The sequence below is a fragment of the Nipponia nippon genome, unplaced genomic scaffold (assembly GCF_047370975.1).
Source record: "Nipponia nippon isolate SJK-2023a ecotype South Korea unplaced genomic scaffold, ASM4737097v1 scaffold_4, whole genome shotgun sequence".
In the NCBI taxonomy this organism is placed as follows: Eukaryota; Metazoa; Chordata; class Aves; order Pelecaniformes; family Threskiornithidae; genus Nipponia; species Nipponia nippon.
The window spans coordinates 27,564,940-27,579,019 of record NW_028262358.1 but is presented as its reverse complement, the minus strand read 5'-3'; the positions used below and the strand labels follow the sequence as shown (position 1 = coordinate 27,579,019).

The window sequence follows — 14,080 nt, the reverse complement described above, 5'->3', positions numbered from 1 at the left end:
AAAAGTTTGAGTGTTTGCCACAGAGAAGTAGCCCTGACTGAGTAAGTCTTATTAGTGAAATACTGATAATATTAGTATACAAGAGATGCAAAGCTGGGTGTATGTTTTGATGTAACATTGCTCTTCACTGTAACACAACCTCAAATAATAATGACAAAAACTTATTCAAATAGTGGATCAGTAACATGCATGCAGTGAAGCCTTGTTCCCCGCTTAGATTTAATTTCTCTTACCTGGTCTCTTCTGTAGCTATAAAGAAACCATCATCTGAAGCATCAAGCCAATTTTGCCTCTGCCTCTTGATCACCGGAATGGTGCTTGTCTTAATGGCACTTGCACTGGCTTGCAAGGCCTTACCATTAGTCATATGAACATGGGGAGCAGCATGCTGAAATCATAACAAAAAATTGGAAAGATATTTGCCTGAGAATAAGCATAATTCTGTTAACTAATTGTCCTGTAAAGGGCAGCCTACACACAGCACCCTTCTCAAAAATCAGCTAGTCGTCTTCAACAAGTCCCTGGGGGGTCAGATGCCCTGTGTGCATTGGCATGTTTCATACACAGCTCTGAAAGCTCTTTAAAAAACTAAATTAACTATTTGTCATTTTATACAAAGAGAAATTGAGGCACGAATCAATGAAATGAACTAAGCAGTTCTGCAACAGAAACCTGTTGACTTTAGGAAAGAATTCACATTTTCTGAGCAAAAACCCAGTATCTCAGCCAATGAGATATGAGGCTTGTTTTTTCATACAAGTACTGCATTAATCTAATTTTTAAAAAAACCTAAACTTCTCACTTCATAGGTCCTTACTCTGTCTGTCTGTCTTTTTAAATAAACATCACTGTATAAGACAAGTGCTGCTAACCTGCTGCTGACCTAAATGGGAGCAGGGTAACAAAGGTTTATAGCACCTTGCTGGTGCCATGGTTCTTAGGTTCACTCACCAGTCATTACATATTAGAGCTGACTGCAACATGTCTGCCTTCATTTTAATACAGATAATATTAAACATAAAACGATGCATTCATTTTCCACTAAACCTTTACCTGGAATAATTGTGTAACAAGAGAGCAAGTACTCAGACCTAATGAGAGAAGCTGTCATCTTATAAATGAAAAGGAGAGAGTAAGAATAATATTTTCTATGTGGTCCATAGGTAACATTTTGGAAGAATATCCCATGACAAATATATTAATTCTGGAAATAACAGTCTTGCTTGCCACATGATCGATTATCAGCAGGACTAAATAATAACACTATTTGATTAAAACAGACATGTTAGAAGACATTATACAAAGATGAAAGTTTTGCTTGCTTTATCTCACATGGATTCAGCATCATGTTTTCACAGGAAGAAGTACTATTTCTTGGTGAAATAATACAAGCATTCCTCATTACTGATAGCATTTTTGTAATATTCCTAAAACGCGCACAATTCTGCACATTCATGGGAATAACCTCTAATTAGGGGACCAATTCCACAGACGCTGAGTAAGGAAGGGGCTGGTAACATCCACAAAGACTAGCAGAACAGAACGCAAAATGGATCTCTTAACTCGCGTCATAGGAATACAACAGCCAAAAATAACAAACAAGGGCCTCATTTCTTCTGCGCAATTCTTACACTCGTATTCAATGTACACGTTATGCCACAACTTTTAACACACCCCTATCCATACCATTTGCTCCCTCCAGTAAGACAAATTGTATGCATTTGACAAAGAATTCCAGTGTTCATTGTTCAGTGCAAATAACTGAATAGTCTCCTCTATGATTCCTTAGATCTCGTGTAACAAAACCAAACAGGAACAAAAAGAGCATATACATTGCCATATGTTACAGAGGAACATTCAAGGGCTCAAAGGGCAATTTTTTGCTGTGCTTCCCCAGGCATAAATGGGTTTGTTATCAAATATAATGGTTTATATCTTTTCACAGGCTCCCTTCTAATACACCACTGAATGTTTCCTATACTCAGAACAACATGCACAGGCAAAAAGTGTTCAGGAAACGTACAACGTACAAAAAGTGCATTTCCTATGGCATAAACTCTGAAGAACAGCTAAGCCTCATGGAAAAAAAAGTATGTGTTTTTTCAGGATACTTTTTACCCTGGCAGCGACAGACGTTGTTACTAGTTCTGAACTTCTGCTTTGGCTACTTTTATTAGACCCTAACTCTTATTCCAGGCAAGATGTAACATTACAGAAAGTAGTGCAAGGGTCACAATGCAATCTCATTTCTGTTGCATCATACTGGTTAGAATTTTCTCTTTTATTTTGCTTCTCCCCCAGTCCTTTCAAGCTATTTGAAGAAATTAATTACATTTCACTTAAGGACAAAAGATTGTTCTCCAGTCGGTGTGCTAGGGACTACATTATCTTTAATTTCTAGTTAATCAAAACAATTGAAGTTCTCAAACGATTTTGGAATACAAAATCAGTTCATTACTTCCTCTCAAAAAATATATTTACCACTGTGTATAAAAATGAGCATTCAATGCCACTGTCATACTAATATCAACACCAAGAGCAAAATGAACTTTCATACAAAGTACTTGTTAAATGTTTTTTTTTTAATTTTCCCCCTCTAGCACACAGTTATGCTAGGAAGGTTATGAAAGCCTCAGGAATATTACCTGTACCACCACAGAAGCCCTACTCAATCAAATAACCCTGCATGCAGAAAGCTCCAATAACTTCATCATAACACTGCCATGTGCAATTAGCAGCTGGCATTTTGATTTTGACTCTGTGCAACACTAATAAGCTGTGCTGTCATTTTGCAACCAAACCACTGGCATTAAGAGTCTGCATACCAGTGGCAGATGACAGAGCAGCAGCTGAGCAGCAGGAGCTTTACCCAGAGTTTGCTAACTGCATGTGGGATAAATCCTCCTCCATGCTGAGTGACTCCTTTCTCCCAAGTTTTTCCTCATCTCAATCTGGGTACATTTATTGAGATCTCTCGTACCTCTAGGACAAACCTGTTCCACACCCAAAAGACACCATGAGAAGACCTATCTTGGCGTGCTCTTGAAAGAAAAACCTCGCAAGGCTAAGGGTACTCTGGTTCAGGCAATGTTACATCCAATAAAGAACGCAAATATTTAAGTCAGCACAGAGTTATCTGGGAAGAGTTTCACCTGCCGAACAGGAGGTCTCCATGCTGCAGACTAAACCCATCCTCAGAGACTTCTGAGACCAAAGGCAATCTTTTCAAGGTCGCATTTATGGGAAGACCATTCGTTATAATTTCTTGACAGCTTCCCCTGTCCCTTGCTAAAACATTTCTCTGTGGGCACCATTCTTAGGTACTTCTCTCACAGGCTGGTGCACAGCTCGATTTTTGAGAGCTGCTTGCAAGTGCTGCTAACCAAAACTCACCTGGCAGGGGCATGAATTTCCCATTTGCATATACAAACATTCATTTCCCAGTGAGCAAGTCAGACACCTCCAATGGTCAATGAATGCAATATTCCCTTTCACATAGAAGCTACATAAGAATGTGTTTCTCTCTGCTAAATCTTCTGGAAGCAGCAGCATTCCTTCAATCAGTTACTAATTTAATCAGTTGCTTAACTGTAAATCCAGGTCTTTCAATACAAGGTGCACTAGGCCTAAGGCTTTGCTATGTCTGAGAAACAGAGGAATTGGCTGTACAGCATCGCCATACATGTGATATGTGCTGCAGGGGCAGCTACCGGTCCAGCAAAGTTTGGATACTATTCCAAAAACACCTCCAAAGATACTCCAAACACTTATATTAAAGTGGCAATCTAAGACAGCATCTCTATTATAGAGGGTAAATCTCCTGTCCTCACTGGCTCCCAGAGAAATTTCAAGCACAAGGATATTAAGATGCATGTTGGAAAGTCAGAGGGGAATCCTGTACAAATTCAGAAATGGGACTCAGATCCCAAATCACAGTCGAGGTTCCTGTCTATAAGTTTCTCAACTTGTACTGGGATATAAATGGCTGAGCATTTATCCATAGAGAGCCACTGAAGATTCTGAAAATACATCCAGCTTTGAAATAAATACATAACACCAACAGGCACTGTAAGTGTAAAAACCAACAGTGAATGTTTATGCTGTGACTGAAAGAATGTTTAACTGGATTACCATAAATTCCTAAATGGACTTGAATTTATGATCTCTTACATTTTTCCCCATCCCTTCAGAAAGGAAGAAATTTCCCATTGCCTTAAATTAGCATTTTTTAAATTCTTCTTGCATCTTTAAACAAAAAATCAAATCAAATCAAACAGAGCAAAAGAAGCTCACTACATGTAGAGAAAAAAAATCACTAGAAGAAATCAGGCATGCTCAGATGATCGGTAATAAACTATATTAATTGGCTCAATATATTTGACCTAATTATACAGGATATAGTGTAAAACAAGTGTAGAATTATGTTAAGTTTACATGAGATATTGATTCTGTTTTGCCACACCTGAAGTGTTCTTATTTGCAAAGGCATTAGCATTATACCTCTAATAAGCATCAAGGTTTGGGGCTGGTTTAGTTTACTTATTCATGGAGATTTGAGATGAATGCAAAAATTACAAACCACAGTCTCCATACAGCATGGAGTCGCAAACATTGATACTAGCATGCAGGCACACATTCATTTTGGGTACAGAATTTCATTTAAGAAACCCGAAGCCTATTAAAAAAATTTTTCAAACAACAGATCATATACAAGAAATTAACCAGATAGTCAACACAAGTATTACTTTTGAACCTCCTGATTTTTTATCAAACCTTTCACAAAACACCTACAATAGATGTAATGTTGAAAATCCAAGTCAATGACTTTTGTGCGCAGGGTCGGGGCGGGGGGGTGGGGGGGGGGAGAGAGAGAGACGACAGTTGACTTTCCAAAGCATCTGGGCTAAAATACTACGATGTTTATAGACTCTGTATTTCATGGAAGTTACAGAAAAGCTGAATAAACCATGTCTTTAAAAGCAGCATTTTAAAGTAAATATTTATTTATGGAAATCAGCAAATCAGTAATGGAAGACTAACCTAGGTGTCTATCCACAGAATAAGAGGAGATTTGTTTTATAGTTAAAACATAGATGATACCCTCCTCCTGACCCTTTAAAATTTTTCTAGTTTTTTATTTTTACGAACAAGAATCTGAAACAAAAAATAAGGAGACATCGTTGTATTTAAATACAGAAGAAGAATTCTTGTCATGTTCTCAGAAAAACTGCACTTTTTCCTTAGCAAAGTACACTCTATTCCTCATTGGCTTTGATATTAACATAAATCTGAATCTTCAGAGACAAGATCAGATTTAATGCCTTCCTTACATTATTCCACCACCTATAAATGCAACTTAAAAGGAGTTCAACTTTGCCTTGATAAGACAAAAGCTGTTTTACATCAAAGCATCCAAGGCAGTATAGGAGATTTGTTGCTATACCTCTCACATTCTGATTGACTAAAGATCATGCTTTAACTTTTTATGTGTTACAATATTAAACCTAATCAGTCAGAAAAGGGACTTTATTTCAGAGTAATTATTTATTGCAGTAGTCATTAAAAAAATGGATCTCAGCAGTATTGCTTTACTATGTCTGTATTGAATAGATAATCTCATACTGTTTCTAATGCAAGGAATAATGTATTTTCTGGCTTTACTGATATATTCTACCTATTCATTGGAGAGTAAGAAATTTTCCATTACACATTCAGTTATGCTTTAATTGCAGAGAAGAGTGGACATATTGTTAGAACCTTTTCACACTAAACAGAATACTTATTTTTAATTGTACTTTTATTTAAGTGCAATGGACAATTACTGCACACCGACTGCAGAACATTAGTCTGAGCGGTCTGAGTTGTCAGCAGAGAGGTCTGGAGAGGTTCACAACAGAGGAACCTCAAGAACTCAAGTTATTTAAAAACCTTTCTCTTATCTCTTTAAAGTTTGGCCATGTTTTGGTGTGAGGACCCATTTATATAGGCAAAACCCCCATTTCTTTGGGTCAGTTTTTAGAGCTGTTTTGATACATTAATGGAAACAAGAGACTGACAAAATTGTGTCATCTTCAGAGTAAAATTAATAGGAAAAAAAATAAAGGGAAATAAGGAGTGAAGTTTTCACCAGCTTCAGCATTAACCTCTAGCTCTTTTCCCACCACCAATGCAGAATTGGAAAAATACTGAAAAATGTTTCAATCCCTTCCAAAATTTTATAGCAGAGGAATACACTTGAATAACTCAGCATCTTATTTTGAAATGTGCCTATTTAAACTGAATTCATGACAAACGAGGATTATAACACATCCAGTAGAAAACAGAAACATCACTTCATCATAGACATTTCTCTACTCTTTTGAAATTTTGTGATCTATAGTCCTTACCTATTTATTATCCCTTTGCACTGGATTATTAATGACTATTGACGATAAAGGCAATGAACTATGTTTACCCTTTGTCCCCTGTTGAATCAAGTATCTGTGTGGGAATTTACATGTCCCACGTATGTTGCACACACAGAAGAGGTAATGAACTTGAAGAGACACCCTGAAAACTGTAGGAATGAAAACAAACAAGCTCACATCATGTTTTGTTGGGTTTTATTCCAAAATTTCAAAACCGACCTCAAAAATTGGTCTTTTTCCAAAAGTGGATAGCCTTCCCCCCAAATATCTACAGGATAGGCATGAATCGTTGCCAGTCAGAGAAAGGTTTTCTTTATATGAATTTTTGTTCAATCCTTATCTAACCTTTTATTAGGAGCTTGAAACAGAAAGAGACTGATAAAATTTCTCACCCTATAAAAACCCAAGATAGACACTAAATCCATGAGACTTTTATGCATAAAACTTTTTAATCTCATTTTTGAGATGTATCTGTCCGTTTAAGCATTTCTCTGTTTCTGGAACCCAAACTATCAAACTGAAGGTAAAGTCAGAAACCGGCCTCACAGGAATCTAATGCAAGAAATTACTCAGCATATGTTTTGAACTTTAAATGTGCCCAGACACATGTGATACACATAGAATGCAAGAGATTTTATCAACATTAATTTGACATAATCAAAAATCACTTAAACACATAACACACAGAATTGTAACTGGATTTTTCACCTATTCAAACTGACAGCACTGCTGCTTCTTAAGCTATTCAAGCTCACATTTTTTCCAAGATTTCCCATGAAATGCAGTGGCAGACAGACTCATTTTATCTCTACAGTGACACTGGACTTTATAAAGAAACATGCCAACAGCTTAGGATACTACTATATTCACTTTGTTTTCAAAGAAAAAATCATATCTACAGATAGATAGATCGATACCTATAATCTCCTCTCTACTTACCATTATTGTTCTTGTTGTATGGCTGGATGATTCTGGAAAACAAAAGAACCACAGCGTATTAGAGTATTGTCTTTATCCATAAAAGCCCTATTTTCTGATGCTCACCCTCAAGGCTAAGATGCTACTGTTCGGCTACAACAACGAACATAGCAGAAATGCAGAGACTGGAAAGATTTCTCATGAAACGAGCATGAGAATCATCACTGGTCCTGAAAATATACAGCACACTACAGTATGCTGTTAACTGCACTCATTCTCTTTGCTTAATTATTCTCTTCTGCAAGAAAATATAAAAATGGAACTAATTCATAATTCATGTTTCAAGAAGTGGTTTTTTTCATTTTGCTTTTAACATATGGCATCATTTAACATGAAGGATTAGCTCTGCAGAAAAAAATACAAATAGTATCAGCATAATTCCATTTCTATTCCCATTTGAAAAAAGCTTTATAAAACTAGACAATCTTTTTTCTGAGAATTTTGACATGGATTCTCAGTTTGAAATTGACAAAGTATATTGAAAAGTGTAACAACCAGAAATCTTAATTATTCTCTCCTATACGATAAATCAGGAGCCAGTCAACTGAACTCACGGTTATATTTATATAAAATTGCTCAGGAATCACGACTAGGCCAATAGCTAACATCGATTTCACCCCCCCTGTTTAAATTAAATTATGTTTGCTTTTTTTTCCCCCAAGGACAGAAATCTCAGCCTCTTTGGCTTTAAAATGCTATCGTTGTCATATTACAGCCGTGTTCTTTTTCGAAGCAGTATAACTTCAGTAACTAAACATCTTCCTAACCAGTTATAAAAACTGCAAGAAAATTCGCTGCTGATCTACAAGATGCAAGATGATGCTACTAGCAATCTCACAGACTTGCTAAAAAATTTGGGTAAGACATCACATAGGCTATAGTACACAGATTTCTTAAGGAAGAGACATTTTGCAACACTACATGCAGTTCTGGGTAAAATGTGGACAATTCTGCATGAATTGAATCAGCAGAGTCTCCATTCTGTAAGTGAGATAAACGTATGATAATTACAATAGGTTAGTTATTTTTGCCCTGGTTCCAAATTGTGATTCTTACGGGGGTCCCAACTGGCATCACTTACACAAAGAATTCCCCAGGGGTTTTGTTACTGTTAAAAATAGTATTAAAGAGATTAAAAGGGCATGAGAAAGAACAGCTGCACATCTCTTTCTGAAAAAATGGTAATTACACTCTCAAACTGGTGCTTCCAGTTTCTTTCATTTTGAGGAGTCATCTTAACCAGTCTGAAGGTATAGTTCAATCACTGATAGGAACAAAGACAAGCCATTTTAAACATCTCAAACTTCAACCTGATATTCAGCAGTAATTCCTGTATCTAGTTTACATTTACATTTGTACAAGTCTTCATCCTTAATCAAATCTAATAAAAAAAAAAAAAATATGTATCGTTACAGGTATCAATAACATCCCATTGATAAAGGTTCTGTAATGTGAAAACCTACCTAAAGCCACCGATATTTTAGTTGGGATCTCCTCTCCCAGCCTCCTTTCCCTCTCTTTTTTTTGCACAAAAAATTACCATATATAAAAATACATTTAGGTCACCAGTCCTCCAAGCAAGTTTTAAACTGTTAGTATAAAAATTAAATACTGTGACAGTCTACTGTTTCCTGATACCCGAATATATTTGGCACTGTTATAAAGTAAGAGATCACAGTAGAGTGAAGAACTCTATAATCTGTTCAGTTTTTATCTTCACAAAGTTCTTTTTGTTATTACAAGGGGTTTTTTTGTTTGTTTGTTTGTTTTTTTTGACATCCCAGTGAAATAACAATGTTCCTGAGAAAACCCAGAAACTGCATTCATGGAGGTACAGCCACCTGAATAACTCATGAGACAAGGACTCATTCTGTTTATAAAGCCCAACTACCCAGAAAAACAAAACAAAACACAACCAACCTATCTCCAAGAGCACAACTGCATTTCCTGAGGAATCCTCAACTTAAGCAGAATTATCAGGTCAAACAAAAAGGATGGGGCTGCTTCTCTCTTGAAATATAGAGAAGATACATTACATAGCACTTCCAGTCACCCCCAAAAAGATCAAAGCGAACAAACAAAGATCCATACTTTTTTGACTCAGATACCACAGTAATAAAAATCTTCACTCTTACTCAGAGGTGCTATGCTTTTGGCATAGCTTTATATGCCAAATCTATAAAAACTATGCTTAGCCATGATTGTCCCAAAATACTCAGTCACCCTCGCAGTTCCACAGACAACTGAGTGAAAGAGAGAATATCTCCCAAAAGCGAACTGAGGAACAGACGAATGTACCTGCTGTTAAACAGCATATTTTTGAAGAATACTTTACAGACACTCTTAATGCAATACCAACAGCTGTTAACTCCAGGATATTACCATATTGATAACCTATTAATAAAACCGAGCAAAGAAGTGAAGAAAGATCTGTTACATTTGTAGAGTAATATCCCTGTGCTATATCATACAATAAAAACATTCTCTGTTTTTTGCATATCTTCTTCTTAGCTTTTATTGCTGTAGATACTGAAATATCATCTAGAGTTGCCAAACATCTTTTAGAAAGACCTGAGTATATCCATAAATAAAAAGCTAGGGAAAGAACTGTTTAATAAGTAGACATAGTCAAAAGATTCTAGGATCTAGCAGAGACTACTAATTAAGGTGCCGTTGTTGCACAATTTAAACTCTTACATACTCCGATACCCAAATATTCAGATTTTAGAACTGAGGCGACACTGATTTCTTCCAGAAAATAATTACACCCTGATTTGGCAGGATTCTGACCAACGTTTATGCATGAACACACAGCAGCCAATTCTGTGGAAAATTTTGCTTTTAATTAAGCCAACTAAGGAAGAAAGCCCCTGCTTCCAATTAAGAAGGCAGTCATGCAGCATTCAAAAAGGCATGTTTCACAAAAGGTCTGCACACCCATGCAACCTCCAATGCAGCTTGAGGGCAACAGACCTTATTTAAAAACCACAAACGTCTTGGTGTTCAACACAACAGAAAACAAAACTTTGGATATTCAGTTTTATCTGCCAAGTTTTAGACTGCCTTTGGGAATTTAAATAATCGGGCTTGAATTTCAGTGAAACTGGCACCAGTGGACACTTGGTTTATAAATGAGTTCTTAGAGCAAAAGATTATGTGCAAGGCAATAACCTCTACTTGTACTTCTTCAGTAGAAAGGAAATTCCAGGATACAGAATGATTCTCCCCTTATGGCCGATGAAGTGGGAGTGAAGTGGATTACTCCACTTTATACAGAAATGGCTAGACAACATCACTAACAAGGGGTTTTGGTAATCTGATGCGAGTAAATTACAGTAAATACAACTTCAGTATTGACAAGATGTTTAGAAATTTATTATTGTGGAGAAATTGATGCACCAACAGCAGAAACTGCCTAAGATGCTCGTACGCTCTTTCTCCAACATATTTATTTGAACTCAGATAAAAATGGGTAAGTTATAAAAAGAAATTGCCTCACATGATAAGCTGCTTTACCAACCATACTGCCCAATCCAGTGTTTCTCCCTGTTCATGGGCACTAGAAGACTATAAAACTTCCCACTGTAAAACCGTTTAAGGCTAAATCAGAAAAAGTCCACTGCTAAGGGATGGTGCCGGCTACAGAACCATTTCAAGTTTATATATTATTCCCCAGCAACATTTTTTTTTCTCTTAAGGGTTCTTCAAGCCAGGACAGAAACCACATCCTTAAAAACACTCCAAGCCTTTTCCAGCTGTCCATGTGTTATGTTTTTATGTGCTATTCTGTAGTTCTACTGATAGGAAACGTAGTTATTTGATATTCGTCTTTCTCCTTAATATTAACAGGGTCATCAGCAATACTAGCGGGTGAAAGGTGCCCTTTTCTAAACCTTCCAGAATAAATAAGCTTCAAGATAATGTCATTTAGACATGTGGAAAATAAAGGCAGACATGCAATAGCAGAGGTGTTTAATCCTAGTAATACTTACAGCTTATCATGGTGCATGAGACTATAAAGAACCTTTTCACCCAGGATGGACCACCGTATGAAATAAGCTGAGAAAGGAAGACTGTTTCATTATTTCTTCTCAATTTGGGTTATGAATATTTTAAGTAATCAAAATAATTGTTTTACTCCTACCAGTTTGTGGCAGTGAAGCAAGTGACATTAAGTGTTACTTCAAAAGTATTATTAGAAAAATATATATCTTGTAATCATACTAAGAAAGAGTTTGACTTTATTTGAGGAACACCCTTAGTCTCCCAAGATTGAAATTTGAAACACTAGAGAAAGACTATACAGACAAAAAAGGAAAACACATACGAAATGATCACAAAGCATTTTCCCCAGACACGGGAACTTTCCAGTGACACTGCCTAAGCACTTTCTGAAGGTGCCTTCCATATTGCATTATGCAATAAAATGGTTAAGAACTATTGCTCTGTAATCACAGTTTACAAAAAATAATCAACTTACTTGACAGTAATCATACACAGAAGCACTTTAAGTATGAACTCCAGATCTTGAATCTGTAATTCATGAGGTAATACGCTGCTAATCCTGTTATCCAACAGACAAGATTCTCTTTCAGCAACTTTAATTCTTTAAAATAATACTAGGGGAAAGTAGTGATTCCAGGAATTAGGTTCTGGTTATCTGCATTGTGTTTTGAATGCTAACTTCATTATAGTGTTGTTCTTATTGTTTACTGTTTTAAGAGCTGATTTATACTGCCAATTAGAAAAGCCAGTGTTACTGCAATTTCATGCCTACACATTACCTGTATATAAAAAAAACCCCACACTGATTCAGCAGCAAAAATGGGGTAGTTCACCACGAAGTGCCCTTTCCTCCATCTGCGATCCCACAGAGCTTACTCTTTCTAACCCCTGCTGTTATTAGAGTTATCAGAAGCACAGGTTACGCTGGTGAATACAGAGATACAATGCTATAATCTTTTCATAAGTATTCGTTTCCTTAGTACAACAAAATGTAAGTGATGTCTGGCACACTCAAAGTGGTGCATCAAAGCATGAATGCGATTCTAGTTTTGTGCATTTTGTGAATAAAACATAGGGAAAGAAGCCTTACAAATCCAAAGATATATTTTTGAAAGAAAGGAAATAAAAGAAAAAAAAAAATCCACTATTCAATTTCTAGTGTACTTCCACCCTTGGAAATATCTCACATTTCACAAGATCTAGTAAGCCTGAGAACTACAGTTGAATGGAAATTGTATTTTGACTTTGGCAAAACAAAAGCAATCGCTGTCTATATTTAAAAAACCCACAACACAGTGTTACGCTATGCTAGCACTTAGGAACAGTTCTTTCTCAGAGGAAATTCACGGCAACATGGGTTTGCTGAAACGGTTTTGCTCCTCCCAAGTCCTCTTGTGACCAAATCCATCATAAAGAAGTCACACTGCTTACCTTAACCCACTGAAAAAATACTCTGTGGTTTGAGCAGTCTTCAGAATGGAAGACAGTTCTTTTATTTGTAATCAAAGAACCTCAAATACTTGGGAGATAATTGTAATGTGAATTCAATGTAGGCAAATGTTGACTGCACATTTATCACTGCAAGACAATAAATTTTTCTCTCAACTGTAAGAAATTCTGTGGGAAAAAAAAAGATACTTCTCTTCCATTTTTCAGACAAAAATATTTTCCTCCTAGTTGATTATTTTTCATGTTAAGTCATAATGTTATTTGCATCACTGGGGTTGGAGGTATAAAGACCATAGTGGGGAGAGGGGAATCATCAACTCATTGTAAACGAACTGTAGAAAAAACAGTTTTATAATACAAAAATCTAAATAGAAAAAAAAAATGGCCTGAGAAGTGAAAACATGATATGCAGTAGCTTAGTGCTACAAATGATTTACAATGTCAGCAGTACATAATTTGGGCTCTGGAAGTTGTCACTGGTTCATCTCAGTATCATAATTTGTACTTCTGCAAAAACAAGTGAATATACTGGCCACAGAAATGCAAGCTTTAGAGCATTTTCATTTTCTACTAAATATTTAAAATGATTGCTTCCAATTGGGCAGTGAAAACAGACAGAAATTGGCTACTCTTGTGCAAGCTGAAAAAATCAAAGGTAGAAAGGTTGTTAGGTTAATCTCTTGAGGGTCAGAGATGGCTTTAATGACATTCTATAGAACTATGCATGACAAGGCTCTTACCACAAAGCATTTCATATCATGACATAAATAAACGTTCTGAGTAATGTATGTTGGGAAATAACCAAGAGTCATAAACACCCTTTTCATAGTCCTCTGCTTCTCAGTAAATGACATTAACAAACATCATTTTTTTCAGAGATCTACTTTCCATGCTCACATTTCCATCAATATCGGTGCACACATTTCAGTAAGAGATCTGTAGCCAAATGTTTCAAGACATTTGCTGGCCCTACCAAGGACCTAAGCTAGAATGCACATGCCCAAAGCAAATTTCAGAGGAAAAACTGGCCGCAGAACAATATATAACTTTTGCTTTTCACTTTTGGGAAAAGTAGGTATACACAATTCAACATTAATCCCACTTTGTGTTTCAGCATGGAAGAAATGGCAAAAGTAGGTTCACATAGTAGCTTGCTTATCACATCTCATTTCTCCTCTTTCAGTTGGAAATCACTGGCATGTAAAATGAGGTTTATAACAATTTAGGTAGGTTTATAGTTG

At 36.3% G+C, this 14,080-nt stretch overlaps 1 protein-coding gene across 7 annotated transcripts in view; it reads right to left on the bottom strand.

The window, feature by feature from the left end:
- Nucleotides 1–14,080, bottom strand: part of MTA3 (metastasis associated 1 family member 3) — a 144,195-nt gene that overhangs the window by 22,998 nt on the left and 107,117 nt on the right. For 6 of the 7 annotated variants that reach the window (XR_015708583.1, XM_087776211.1, XM_087776210.1 and 3 more), the window contains exons 17-18: nt 7,347–7,378; nt 234–388 (exon numbers count right to left, since the gene is read on the bottom strand). Coding sequence is in view for 6 of the 7 variants with exons in the window: in XM_087776211.1 (XP_087632337.1) it covers nt 234–388; nt 7,347–7,378 (187 nt within the window). In the remaining variant the exon portion in view is untranslated. The remainder of the gene's footprint in view (nt 1–233; nt 389–7,346; nt 7,379–14,080) is intronic. The other variant, XM_087776212.1, reaches the window with a different exon arrangement.